Raw genomic sequence first — 13,707 nt, 5'->3', positions numbered from 1 at the left:
TGGGGGAAAGAGTGAGAAAAAAGAAACGTAGAATGGTTATTACCTAATTCCATTTTTATCCCGGGTTTTGAGGTGCTAGAAAAAGAAACCAAATGACTATATCTGTTTCTCAATTAGTGTGTACTGTGTGGAACAATACAAAAACACATGATGTGTGTAGCAATACAAAAGAGTGTGTTCTATCAAAGTGAACACCTGCTCATTGTAATGATAGTGAAAAGAGGATTAGATCCCAAACAGTTCATTTAAGCTCAGTACTGTGGCCAGGCCCACATTAAGAAATGTTGTGAGATGGTAGACCACAAGTATACAGAAACAGTGAAAATATTAATTTAGTGGGGAAGTATTTTAAATCATTGAAAAACTAACAGTGGATTAATAATATAATACTTCCATAGTTTAGTCATTTCAAATATTTTAATCAAATGAATTAAATTATTTCGCAAGTCAATACTGGGAGATTTTATTGTTCTCTCAAGTTTAAAAATAATTAATAATCTCCTTAGAAGTGGTTTTTTAAATAGGCATTTTATACATGCACAGCCCAAGGATTAGCTTTTCACTGAGTACCAGACTCCTGCTGAGTAATAAATGTTAAGTTGTTTCTCAAAGGATTTTTTAAAAATCCAATAGTTTTTGCCCCAGACAGCCTTGTACAGAGATCATTGTTCAGAAGAACTATAAAGAATCTAATGAGATTTTACAGACAACCTAACTCCAAATATACATAGAAGCCTGCCTGTGGATCAGCAATTTATTTCCACAGCATAGAAAATATAGTTTGGTGAAGAGACTTTTGTGCCCAGCAAATGTCACTCTAGGTCTTTTATGATACTATTCGCTAGCTTTTTTTTATGATGCTCTGATTCCCTGGGGAAGTCATACCCATGTTCATTGAAGGGCAGGTTCATGTGTCTGAGAGGCAACCGCAGTACACATTACAGCTGCTCTCTACACAAATCTTTTGGCAAATCTCTTAGATTTCACAGCCTTTGCAATGAAGTGTATTAAATAAAAATCGATCACTATGTGATGAAGCAATAAAATGCTGTGTAGCAAGGACTGATTTATCAGTAGGGGGATAATTTGTTGACTTGTTGGGTCAATGTAGCCTTATTTCCTCTCTGGTGATTTGAGATGCTGGTTTTCACATAGGTTAGCAACCACTGCTGTAACAAAACCTACAACCAGTTGCGATGATCAAACATACTAATTCCCTTCATCAGCCACTATGTATTATCATTACAGAATCAGAGTTTGGTGCTGCTGTGTTGGTTATCAAGGCAGAAGAAACAAAACAACAGATCAGCAGGCTTAACAATGAGGTATGAAGAGTTTATTTTTCAAGGGTTTTGAGTACTGTGGATGAATAAAAATTGTAAGGATGAACCATGTTGTTAAAGTGAAATATGAAAGTCTTCCAATTTAGAATGCCGTTCTAAAATATGTACCTTTATCGTTGCCTACTACACTGGTCCAGTTTTGCTTTTACTGGCTAAAGGAAAACTTTTTAGTTAAATAGGGTTTGATGGCCCATCAAAAACCAGGTATAAACAGATGATTTGAGATGAAGACTAAAATCCTATGCACACTTACATGGGAATAATCGTGAACACAACATGATTTATTATTATATTTATTATTATAAGAAATATTTATTAAGTAATTATATTCACTAAGTATAACAAAATCATTCATATGTAATCACACATAATCATTGCTCTCTCTAAATAACTACAAAATGGCACCCAACTTTTATTCAAGGTTTGTATAATTTTTCCTTGTTATGACACAATAAATTTTATAATTTAAATACATCAAAGATTTTCTGCCAATTCCTTTTAGTATGTAATGCTTGGCAGCCCAATCCATGGGGAGGGAGAGGTCATTTTGCCACAACCAGACAAAGCGCAGCCATACCACCCCCAAAGAGGTTCCTGGTGGGACATGCTGGAAGAAAGCAGGGAAAAACAGGAGATATCCCTCAATCCAGCTTCAAACCTCCCATGCAGCCCAGTGGACTGTGCCTCAATTTCAGCTTGTGTAAGTCAACAGAAGGATGTTCCTGGGCTAAAAGCCCTCAGGAAGCTGACTGGTGGAGGGTCTCAAATGCAGTAAAAGCGTTTATTCCCGGCTGTTGTAGAGCTGTGTGGCACCCTGCCATTGCCACTATTTATTTATTTGTTTGTTTATAAATATTTATACCCCACATTAGTGCCCCTCACAATGGTGTAGGTGCTCATTATGCCATCTGGGCTGGCAATAACGCCACCAATGGAATCACACCAGCTCCACAGTCATTTTGCTACCTCTTATCCCCAGTTTGTTTGCATTGTTAGTTTTCTAATGCCTCTCATGCTAATATATATATAACTGAATAATATCACAACTATGCCCAAGGTTTGGTCTGTATATATTATAGCAAGATGTGACTCCTATCTGCAGATACCTAAAACTGCTGATTGGTGCCACACAAATGCCAAAGACTGCAGAAAAATCTGAAATCAACAATAAAATATATTTGCATGGTCTGTGAGCGCACAGGCAGTACACTTATCAGAGCAGCATGGAGCTGCTCAGTATTCAGCTTCAGCAGCAGAGGATCCAGGCTCAGCAGCAGCCATCCAGCAGCCATCCAGGCTGTCATGTCAAACTTGACAAAGGTGGGGGGTGATATGAGATTTCCCCCCATGAGCCTCCCAGGTGCCCCACTGAGCAGTAAGGAAATAATTGGGTGTGGGAAGCTGGGAAGAAGTAGGTGTCTTGCCCATTCTATTCTGCACCAGTACGTTGCCACAGAACAAAAACTACTATATCAAAATGGACAAAATTCAAACATGTACAGTCTTATAATATAGAAAATGTTTCTATTTACTTAGGCTTTTAAATAAGGGGTTGAGCTTTTACTATTTTTTATTTTATTCACATTATGTATAGACTTCCTTTCTCATGGAATCAAGGTGGATTACTAATCTGAAAAATGTATCTTGCCTGTTCTATTCTGCACCAGTAAATTGTCACAGAGCAAAAGCTACTGTATCAGAATGGACAAAATTTAAACATATACTATAATTCTGAAACCTGAGCTAACTTGTAACATAAAAAAAAACCTCTATTCAGGCTTTAAATTGGGGGGTTGAGCTTTTAATGCTTTTTAAAAATTTTATTGACATTCTTCACAGTTCACCTTTTTCATGGAATCAATGTGGATTACTAATCTGAAAACTGTGATTTTAAACTGTTCATGGTCTTTTTTTACAGTTCATGTTTTTTAATCTGGGCTGGGTTTTTAATGTTAGATTTTAATATTATTTAATTTTTTGTTTTTATTATTTTTATTTTGTAAGCCACCTCACACAGGTTCTTAGAGAAGTAGCATATTTGTTTTAATAAATTCTTATCCAGTGGGAGATAAACATATATAAACTCCAGGGCTGCTGCAACAGTGACTGGCCAGTCAGATGACCTACAGTTAAGTGAACACACACAAAATAGCTTCCTACTCATTCTTTATTATAAACATCACCTGACCATCTACAGGAAGAGGTGATTGTAGACCAAATTCATACCCAGTTTTTGTAGACAAATAACTGCTAACATCTGTTATCACATTATTTCTGTTTCTGCATTAGCAGGTTCAAGCAGTTGCATAGACTCCCAGTATCAGATACTTGCTGATCTTCATTGTAACCATAATAGAGAGAAAAAGATGTTCAGAAGAGACATGATTCATAATAGCCTCCCACACTCAACATAGTATACGCTTTTGGATTGAATAATATAATGGGCTAAAGTGTATATTACCTAAAGCCCATTAATCATGCATTCCCATAACTGTATATTTTTAGTAGCAGCCAAATGAAAGACAGGAATGATTAGACTACTCTGTGTATCACTTTACTAAAATTGAGAGCATTTCCACCACAATTGACTGTAGCAATGATGCAGAAAGCTTCGGATATAGAAACTGCTTAGAGTCAGTGTCTCACAAAAGCATGAATGACCAACCCACTGAATATGTTATAAGATGGGTAATGAACTGCCTACAAAGGATATGAAGATATAACATCTCATATATCAAAATGAAAGGATAATGGTGTAGCTGTGCAGTTTGTAATGTGATTTGGGAAGCATTAAAGATTAATACTAGCACTGAAATTGTTGGTATTTTATTTGAAGTCCAATGAACTGGAAGAAGGATAATATTTAAAAGATAAGTATAGGAAAAGCAAAGCAAATGGAATAATACTGAAATAGGGGTGAAAGCAATATAGAATTAGGTATATTTTAAAGAAAAGTGCAGCTAAAAAGAGGCAATTTTTTTGTTTCTCCACTGTGACCTTTAACTTTGAATTCTACTCTAGATGTTTGCTTGGTTTTCAAGAGCTTCTAAGAAAACATGAGGGACAACATCCTAGGATTGCCAGTTCCAATCTATAAAATACCTGTAATTTGGAGGGAGGGTCGCTGGGAAGAGTGGCTATGATAGACTCAGTTGAACAGTTGAAGAAGGAACTTGGCAGAGGTGTGATTCCTTGGAGTTTGCAATCGGAAACTGAGGCCCTTTCTGCATGAGTGAAATACAGTGGCCCAGGGATGGCAAAAAACGCCATCCCCCACTGGGGCTGCTGGGTTAAGAAAGACAGGAGGCGCAGCAGGCATTGTGCAGGCAGCGCTGTCCCTGCTCCACCCTCGAAGCTGCAAGCGGCAAGGCACTGGCTTTAAACCTCACTCATTGAGTGAGGTTTTTGCAAAGCAGTGTCTTCCCGTCGGCACAATGGGAACCGCACTGCTGGGAAGACGCCGCTTTCCCCATTGCCTCCACTGACCTTCATGTCCAGCGTCGCCCTGGAGGGCTGCAGAGACCCGCCCACTCTGCACTCCAACCCCTGGAGGTTAAAGGGCAGTGTGAGCGGGTCCCTGCAGCCCTCCAGAGCGATGCTGAACATGAAGATCAGTGGAGGGGGCTGATCGAGAGGTGGCTCCATGCGCAGCCGCCTCTCCGGCTGGGGGGGAAATGGGGGCAGTTCGCACGTTAGCGTCCCCGAATGTGCGGAGTGTGCGGAAAGGGCCTCTATGAAAACTAATCTCTGTTATGGAGATCACTTGTAATTCAGGGAGATTCCAGGTCCCACCTTAATATTGGTAAGCCCTCAGGGACCAGTTCATCTCCAAACAGCCCCCAGTTTGACTGTGCTGAATTCCCAGCCTGCATTTCTTACATATCCACTGTATTCACTCTAGACAATCAGAAGCCTGTATGAACTAGTTGCTTTCTTTTCTCTGTGCTAGTAACAAATTTTGAATTTGTGTTAATGAGCAAGTTAAGCTCTACAAATCACACTAGTTAACTGAAGACTGCTTTTTGTTTAGGGAGTTAAATACGTCACACTCATCCTTTTCTCTGTCTAATTGGCAAATGTATCTTTTTGTCTAATTGGCAAATGTATCTTTTTGAAAACTAATGTTACTTTTCCCTTTACTACCGCAAATGTCATTTTGATGAACTTCATTAGTAATTCTGGGTCCTCCATCACAGTAAACTGTCCTAAAACAAATTGAATAGCTGTACTGGAAGCAAAGCAAAGCTCTTGTTTAACTTGGTATTTCCATTTGCTTTTCAGCTAGTAAGCTATAATTGCCTAGGAAAAGAAGTTTCACTATTGGCTTTCATGAACACAATTCAGTCATTTCAATGCACTTGAAGTAATATAATTGATTTCTGTGGGACAAATGAGCATAAGTGGGCAGGCTGCAGGTGGAGTCAATCAACTTGTCACATTTATTTAATATATAAATATAAATATAGACAGATATAGATCTCCATAATTATTGTCTCTACACTAGGGATTCTTTAACACCTGCCTGTTCCTCTTGCATCCTGTTAGCTGGTTGCAAACTGAGACCTGATTTTTCAACAATCAGTTCAATACTTCATTGGCAGTTTGTTTCAGTGTCTTCCTCTTAATCATACAGTACAAAGTAGTTGTATTTTCATGCATGCACATTTTCACAGCCTGATTGTTTTACTACCCCTACTGCTATTTAATTTTAGAAGTATTTAATATAAAAGTTCTTCTATTCTATTTGTTTGAATAGACAATTAAATCACTCACGAGTCATATAAATCAGTCAACCATGAATTCTGTGCTTTAATAAAATGCTACCCATTTGGTGTTCATCTGTGTAGTCCTTAGTGGGGCTAATGGTCACTGATCATTGGCAGCATTCTTTGTGCATGTGCAGTTTTAGGAAAACCCAATGCAAACCAATTCACCAGCCATCCATGGCTGTTTGGCATGAACCGAACTGACTATGATAGGCTCATAGCTGATTGCCACCTTCAAATATGGTACGTGTTAACAGTTGAACGTGGTTACGGCAAACTATACAGTTTCTGTAATCTCTACAACTAATCGCTACAGCTAATTTTGAATTTTCATCCCTGTTATTTTGACCCCAAACTCCCCATTATGATTCAGCTGATCTGTGTGAATTGCACTTCAGATTCTCTGGGTTTATGTCATTTTCTGTTTTCTCATAATTTTTTTCAATAAGGCGTGTACACAAAACTTGAGCAATACTGAAAAAATTGGTAAAATTCAGATTTGACCTTATTTGGCTTTAAAATTATCATTAAAGCCAAAAAACCCCAAATAATTGATTCAATGAAGAAGAGTAGTAGTAGTAGTAGTAGTAGTTTGGATTTATATTCCCCCTTTCTCTCCCGTAGGAGTCTCAAAGGGGCTTATAGTCTCCTTTCCCTTCCCCCCTCACAACAAACACCCTGTGAGTAGGGTGGGGCTGAAAGAGCTCCGAAAATCTGTGATTAGCCCAAGGTCGCCCAACTGGCATGTGTTGGAGTGCATAGGCTAATCTGAATTCCCAAATATTTTTGGATTTTTCTGAAAAAATCCAAATCAATTTGGGTTCATTTGAATTTTTAGGTATTTTGTTGGTTTTGTGGTTTTGGAACTGTAGGTGGTGCTTTTTAAAAAAAACTAGTGGTACCACACTTGCAGGGTGTCTTCATGAGACTCTCTTGATGATACCACCCAGGTTTGGTGAAGTTTCAATCAGGGGGTCCAATTATACGGACCCCCAAAAGGAATGGTCCCATCTCCAATTGTTTCAAATGGGAGCTAATAAGAGATAGGGACTACCCTTTTGAGGGTCCATAAAATTGCACCTCTAAACCAAATTTCACCAAACCTAGGTTGTATCATAACAAGAGTCTCCTGAAGACAGCCTACAAGGGTGCTGCTATCTGAAAAAATGCACCCATGAGAGGCACCCCAAGAATTTTCTCCAGATTCTTCTTTTGAACTGACCTGGCTCCATTGAAGCCAATGGGACATTTCTGGGTGTGTGCAAGTAGGCTGCACATTTTTCATGGTAGAGGCACCAAACTTTCTAGGTGGCTTCAGGAGACCCTCCTGGTAAGAGCATCCAGGTTTTTGTGAACTTCCTGGGTGCTTTTACCAGGAGGATCTCCTGAAGCCACCCTGAAATGTTGATGCCTCTACCTTAAGAAGTGTGAACCCTGCTTACCATTGACTGCAATAGAGTCACATCAGATCAAAGAATCTGCCAGGCTTTTCAGCAACTCTCTATGGTGGGAAAATGTGCTGGAGATTTTATTGGGAGCTCTGGTGGAGGTTTTGCTCTGGGTGGGGGTACCAAAATTCCCCCAGGGCTACTAGTTAGACTCCTGAAAGGAACCCGCCAACTTTGCTGAAGATTGGATGGTTGGGGACTCATTCTGTGGGCACCAGGTTCAGTTGGATGCCCATAGCATTTGCCTCTCCCAAACAAACTTCACTGAAGTTGGCTGGTTCCTTTCAGGACACTCATCAGCTGACCTTCAGGAAAGTTGGTGCCCCTGGCACAGAGCAAGACCCTATCCAGAGACACACACACCCCAAAATCTCCAGCACACAGCCAGCTGGGCATAACAGCAAGCCCCACCCCGGCCCACACCCCTCACAGTTTCAAGTGGGGGGGGGGGAAAGTGGCTTTTTTCCCTCCAAGAGAACAGCAGAGGCAGGGTCTCCCTTCCTTCCACACCCACAGCAACACCCTTACCTCTTAAAATAAAGCCACCCTACAACACAACCTAATGAAGAAGACATGAACTAAGTACACCACAGCACCATGACAACTCAGACCCAGTCCAGCAGCATGACCGTAGCAGTTCAAGACAGGGGGCACGTTTGCCAGCCCTGACTCCCACTGAATCACCACAGCACTATTTAACTATTTGCAAACCCATAACCTTCACTCTTATTTTAACCTGCTGGTAACCTATTAAGTAGGATATTGAAACCCAGAGCGCTGATTTAAATGAACAACTCTAATCAACAATACACAATTATGTATATTGTATATGTACATCTTCCATAAATTGCCTACATAAATAATGATGCATATATACTCAATTTTTTAAAAATCCACAAACCAATAATAAAAAGTGGAGAACTTAAATTGTTGATAATAATATAAAGAAATGAATTAGGGAACATTCACTTAACCCCAGCTTTGTATTTGTAAGGGTCTGTTACTCCGATCATCAAACAAGACTCAAGAAGATCTAAAGAGCTTTATTAGAACTGTGTCAGCCCAAGGCTCAGATAGCCAAAATTACAGTTTGGCTCTCTGGTCTCGGTATATACCTGTAAGTGACAGAAAGGTTCGACCCATAATCCCCCCACCCTTGCATTCCCACAATATTAGTATTTGAAAGGACAGTGGGAACAGAGGCATTGTTTGGGACAAACAGTTCACTCCCTCAGAGAAAGGCAGATAAGAATGAGCGATCAAGCTCTCTTCGTTAGTTACATGCAAGCAGGGGGAGGCCTCCTTAGCCTCAGGCGGTGATAATGGCAGAGCCATCTATGACCTTGGCATGGACATGTGAGATGCCAGGCTGAGAATGGCCCAGGCCTGACAGTATTTCAATGCCAGTCCAATCTTGTTGACTGAAGTTCCTGAAGACTGAAGTTCCATTCAAAGGATTGTTCTTTGTTTCTATTAAAAGGATGTTCGTTCCATTATATAGAACATGTAATTTTAAAAGGGAATACTGTTATTTCCTGCTGTCTAGGCAATTCCTAAACAAGAATACACTGTTCCACTTACGTCAGTGTTGAACAGAAAATGTGCGTCCATTCAAAGACCTCTGTCTGGTAGTTTTTGACAGGACATTCAAAAACCTGTTTTATGGTACTGTCTCCCTTGTCTTTCATGGGATCCAAATTCTTGCCTCAGAAATATTTCTTTTTATTATTTCTGGTTTGTAAACCACCTTTTGCTGGTTCCTGGAGTGATGGCATAAAAGTGTTCTGAATGAAATAAATAAGAAAGCTACTGGCCATGCCACTGACCTCCATACAGTGAAAAGTATTATGTTGCCTTTTGTCCTTCCTTTGCATTCTGTGAGTGGATAAGAACATGGGGATATCTAGGCGGCATGGCACATCACTGCAAAGTGTGGCAGTGGATTGTGCAGTGCTGTTGGCATGACACTTCATAGTATTGACATTATTCCTGTAGACTTCAGTGAAGTTTCTGTGTCCTCATATCCTTGGCATTGTGTCTTTTCTCACACTACTTTGCTAGGGGAGCATAAGATAGCTATTTGTCATGCTAGAGCTGCACTAGTGTCAGCACCATGCCAGAACCTTGTGAGCTGCTCATCCCTCCAAAGGCAACATATTCATACTTCGTGGCAGAGAGATAGATCCTTCTGCAACCCTCCCAGCCAGACCCTTCATGGAGTTGTGGAACAACTGGCTACTGGGTAGCCTTTTCCCACTTCTTAAGCAGATTCTCTCCTCTCTTTGTCTTATTCAAATTCTTCTGGTACACATTCTGTTTAGGAATGCCAGCCTCAGATAGGACTTGGGAATTTCCCAAAATTAAAGATCCTCTCTAGACAAAAGAGATCAGTTCCCCTGGAGAATATAGATGCTTTGGAGAGTGGCCTCTGTGGCACTGTACCCCACTGAAATCCCTGTCCTACCCACACTCTACCCCAAAATCTCTAGGAGTTTCCCAACCTGGATCTAGCAACCCTACCTCCCCATCCCAGAGCTAGGGATGACCTGGAAACCCTAATTCTGTTTGACTGTGTTAGTTAGGAAACTGCGATATCCATCGTATCTACTGATTTCTCCATTACTCTGTTTCTTTAGATTCTCTAAAGGAATGAAACAAACAGTATCTATCTGTATTCCCAGATGTTAGCATTATTCTAACAAATGAACTCTTCCATTATTTTTATTTGTAAGTTCATGACAGTCCCTAGAGATTGCTTTCAACTGTATTGCGAAGTAAATAAACCTTACGATTAGTTTCCTTAAATCCACTGGTATATACCCTTGGAAGAACTGTTACTTCAGACAGTTTGCTTTAATTAAATGATTAATAACAAAGTGAATACTTCATTGACACTGCCTTAGCACACAATCACCATTCCACAAATCTCACAAATATATTTCTGGGCAGCAAATTCATAACTGATACCTTACTAACAAAAATCGATAGCTCATTCTCAATTATAAATGGGAATTTATCATTTGAAAAAAAGGAGGTGAAGCGTGATGAAATAGAAGCATGGATATTATTTTGTATATACATTCAGTGTTGACTGATCTTTTAAAAATCTGGCTATTCTAGGTCACTGCTTTGACACAAGAAGTCTCTCAGTTAAGTAAGGACATGAAGAATGCACTACATCTACTGGAAAACCTATTAAGGGTCCAGAAGTCCCCAGAGTTCTGTGGAGTACGTGACACAGCCGTCAGTCCCAATAAGGAAAGCTTACAGACTAGAATGACTTGGACTAAACATCAACCAAATGTTACTTGCACCAAAGCACAACTCTGCCATTCCAACACCATAGCTGGCATCTGGAAAATGGATCCATCATCTGTAAGTAGTAGCCCACAAAGAACTGAATCCCACATTCAAAATTCAACAGACGGTGAATTTTATTACACTTCAGGCCTTGACTATTCTCCTTCCCACTACCATGTCATCCAGAAAGACCCTTTGCAGTTTGTCAGCTGTACCTCTCCACAGTCGGATACTACGTTGACTCCTCTCCAGTCTATTTCAGCCACTCTTTCCTCCTCTGTGTGCTCCTCATTAGAAACATCCTTACACCTGGTATTGCCCAGCAGATCTGAGGAAGGTAGCTTTAGTCAGGGAGCAGTCAGTTCACTAAGCCTTGAGAACCTGCCAGGATCATGGGACCTGGAAGGAACTACAGGAGTATCATCTGCCCAGAGCTCAGAAGATTTGCCTCTAGATGTTAAGGCAAGTACGGTAGATGTTAAAGACTGCAAAGCCATAAATGTATAACAAAACCAATATATGATATTTTCAAGCATGCACCACACCTGCCAGTTGTAAACTTAATCCATTATTGCATGATATTTTGCCTTTTTCTCTGATGCTCACAGAAATTTTGCAGATACAAAAATTTATACAGATAGGAGGCCAATAGATAGGAAAAGGTTTAACTGTTTTGTATGAAGGGAAGCATTTCCTGGATTTATTAAGCACATTGAAAAAAAGCCTTTTAGACACAGACGTATCTTAACTGGGCTGCACAACAGACTTTTGTGATACACTACAGCCCCTGAGGCATGAAGTAGCAGGACAACCAGGACAAAGAAGCTTTAACACAGGAGAACTTTGTTGTGTGTAGCAAAGGGCATCTCCCCCCCCCCCTTTCATGCTTGGTTGTTGTCTCCAAACAATACCCATGGCGCTTTTGGCTTCAAGTCATCGGGGCTCCTGCTGGAGTTTGTGTCCATGCTGTGAAGGTAAAGGGACAATAACTGCTGCATGTCATCTCCTTGACAATCAACCAAACAGAGCCAGTAGGGAGCGGATAATTGTTGCACGTTCTTTATTATGTAAATCAGATCTCTTTATCAAAAGATGCTATTTTTATATACTTGGTAAGAAATATGTATTTAAAAATATTTATAAAAGAAACTATTGAGGATTTTACTTTCATTTTGGTAACAATGCTTGCAGTTTTTAAAAGAAATGCACTACCCTGTATACATGGTTACATATTAGATCAAAACTATTCTTAGGTTCAGACAGATCCTCTCTTTTTATTTCTGCATGCACTTTGCAGTGAATTTATCCATGTCATGGAATATAAATAAAGAGCATGGTAACTATTTTAGAATAAAAATAAGAAAAACCAGTCCAATAGTCATATATGATAACTCTTGAATTGTCCTATTTTGATGGCTGCCAATGCCCTTATTTGTGCTTTTGCACAGTATTAGCACTTTAAAAAAATGCAAAACAAAAAAAGTTCAAGCAATCATTTCAGGAGTGATACCCTCAGCCAAAACAATAGCTCAAAAATGGAACCTGATAAAATAAACTTAGAATGACATGCAAATATTTTCAGAATCACAGTTCATACTCAAGGTATTTCCACCAGCATAAAAATGAATAATCATTTAATAATGAGTGGATAGTTACCAAATGGCTTACACTTATGTATATAAAGATAACATTTCAAATAATACAAATAGTAAAAACAATACCCCAATAGTTATGGCATTGCAATTTATTCATATGTAATCTTGACATAAAAACCAACTACTTTTCACAGGGATATTGTTGAGCATCTTATAATATGCAAGCTCTTTTTCCTTAGAACACTTTCATTACTATTCAGTTCTCCTAAGGCAGCCTCTTTCTTTTACAATGGAAAGAGCTACACAGAAATTATGTGAAACAGCTAGGGACTTCTTGTTGCAATGCTAATCATGGTTGTCCTGTTGCTGATAAAGGAACTCAACAAATACATGAAGCAGTATTGCATCAAGGTCAAAATTGAAAGCTGAGATGTACTACCTTAAACCCCAAATGCTATCTTGTGTTTGATGTGCATCCTTCCACACTTTAGAAGCTCACCTTCTTTCTAAAGACTGATCATTTTATTTTCGGATTGTATGCCTTCCTTACTTGAATACTGCTCTTACAGAATGTTTTATGTACCTGTCCACAATAAATTTAGAATTAAATGCTGAAATTATTTAACAACAAAATATATATGAAAAATGGTTTCAAGAAAGATAATATGGCCTGTTGATCTTATTTAATGGTCTTAACTTGTTCCTGTACAAGGGAAAGGAAACATTTTCTTGAAAAAAATCTTTTGGAAGATACTGCTTTGCAAATCTGCCATAATACTTTTTTCCTTCCTTCATTTTTATTTTTTTATTTAAAAAATTACAATTCCATAACCTTTTAATGACTTTACAAAACCACTTCAATCATAGTTCATGGAATTTGGCTGTGAGTTCCTTCCACACACACACATTTTTCCTACGTCTGTATATATGGCATATTGGTGTAGTGGACCAGCATTTGTAGAAGGGGAGAAGAAGAAGAATAGTGCACCATGTACAATCTTGCAGGAATGTTTTAGATCAATGAGACTGAGCTGATGGACATACAGCTTGTACCCAAATACTGTACAACTACACTTGTGTGTTTCATTTGCTATCATAAAGCTCACACACATAAAGTGTTTCAAACCTGTGGTAATGAATATGACAGTGACACAAATCCCCCGTCTAAATACCTGTAGCCAATAATGGGGAGAGGGAGAGCCTGAATGTGTTTTTTTTTTACTTTTTCTGGTTTCTTTAATTAATGCCATCTCTG

At 39.2% G+C, this 13,707-nt stretch overlaps 1 protein-coding gene across 1 annotated transcript in view; it reads left to right on the top strand.

Moving 5' to 3' along the window:
- Nucleotides 1–13,437, top strand: part of KCNH8 (potassium voltage-gated channel subfamily H member 8) — a 163,554-nt gene extending 150,117 nt beyond the window's left edge. Inside the window, exons 11-12 of the mRNA XM_048510477.1 lie at nucleotides 1,249–1,325; nucleotides 10,678–13,437. Of these exons, the coding sequence (XP_048366434.1) occupies nucleotides 1,249–1,325; nucleotides 10,678–11,364 (764 nt within the window). The 3' untranslated portion in view covers nucleotides 11,365–13,437. The remainder of the gene's footprint in view (nucleotides 1–1,248; nucleotides 1,326–10,677) is intronic.
- The last annotated feature ends 270 nt before the right edge of the window (nucleotides 13,438–13,707 follow it).

This window comes from Sphaerodactylus townsendi, linkage group LG11, assembly GCF_021028975.2.
Source record: "Sphaerodactylus townsendi isolate TG3544 linkage group LG11, MPM_Stown_v2.3, whole genome shotgun sequence".
Lineage (NCBI taxonomy): Eukaryota > Metazoa > Chordata > Lepidosauria > Squamata > Sphaerodactylidae > Sphaerodactylus > Sphaerodactylus townsendi.
This window is presented reverse-complemented; position numbering and strand designations above follow the sequence as displayed.